Source organism: Buceros rhinoceros, unplaced genomic scaffold (genome assembly GCF_000710305.1).
Source record: "Buceros rhinoceros silvestris isolate BGI_N320 unplaced genomic scaffold, ASM71030v1 scaffold27410, whole genome shotgun sequence".
Classification (NCBI taxonomy): domain Eukaryota; kingdom Metazoa; phylum Chordata; class Aves; order Bucerotiformes; family Bucerotidae; genus Buceros; species Buceros rhinoceros.
In genome coordinates this window covers 1,994-2,358 of record NW_010388292.1, presented here as the reverse complement: position 1 = coordinate 2,358, position 365 = coordinate 1,994, and the positions used below count along the sequence as shown (strand labels likewise).

The 365-nt window shown below is 66.6% G+C and overlaps 1 protein-coding gene across 1 annotated transcript in view; it reads left to right on the top strand.

Annotated features, from left to right (window-relative positions):
- B4GALNT4 (beta-1,4-N-acetyl-galactosaminyl transferase 4) overlaps positions 1–365 on the top strand; it is a gene marked incomplete at both ends in the record, with an annotated part of 15,623 nt that overhangs the window by 13,271 nt on the left and 1,987 nt on the right. Inside the window, one exon of the mRNA XM_010145507.1 lies at positions 158–364. Coding sequence (XP_010143809.1) covers positions 158–364 — 207 coding nt within the window. The remainder of the gene's footprint in view (positions 1–157; position 365) is intronic.

The window sequence follows — 365 nt, the reverse complement described above, 5'->3', positions numbered from 1 at the left end:
GGGGGGCAGCGGGGAGCAGCTGGGGGGGGCTCGCCATGCTTGGCTCCTTGGGGCCGGGTGAGCTGGGTGGTGGGTTCAGGCCAACCCCTCGAGTTGGGAGCTGTGGGAGCAGAGCTCATGGTGATGGTGCTTTCAAGTGCTTCTCCTTTCCCCGTAGCATCTACACCCTCCTGAGGATCATCAATGTGGAGAAGCGTCGGGACACAGCCCGGGGAAACCGCTACCTGCTGGAGCTGGAGCTGGCGGAGCGGGGCCAGCGGACAGTGCGGCTCTCCGAGTACGTCTACGTGCTTTTGCACCAGGGCAAGCAGGACGACAGCGCCGAGGCCAACCCCGAGGAGCTGGCCCTGGGGGCCACCGAGCCG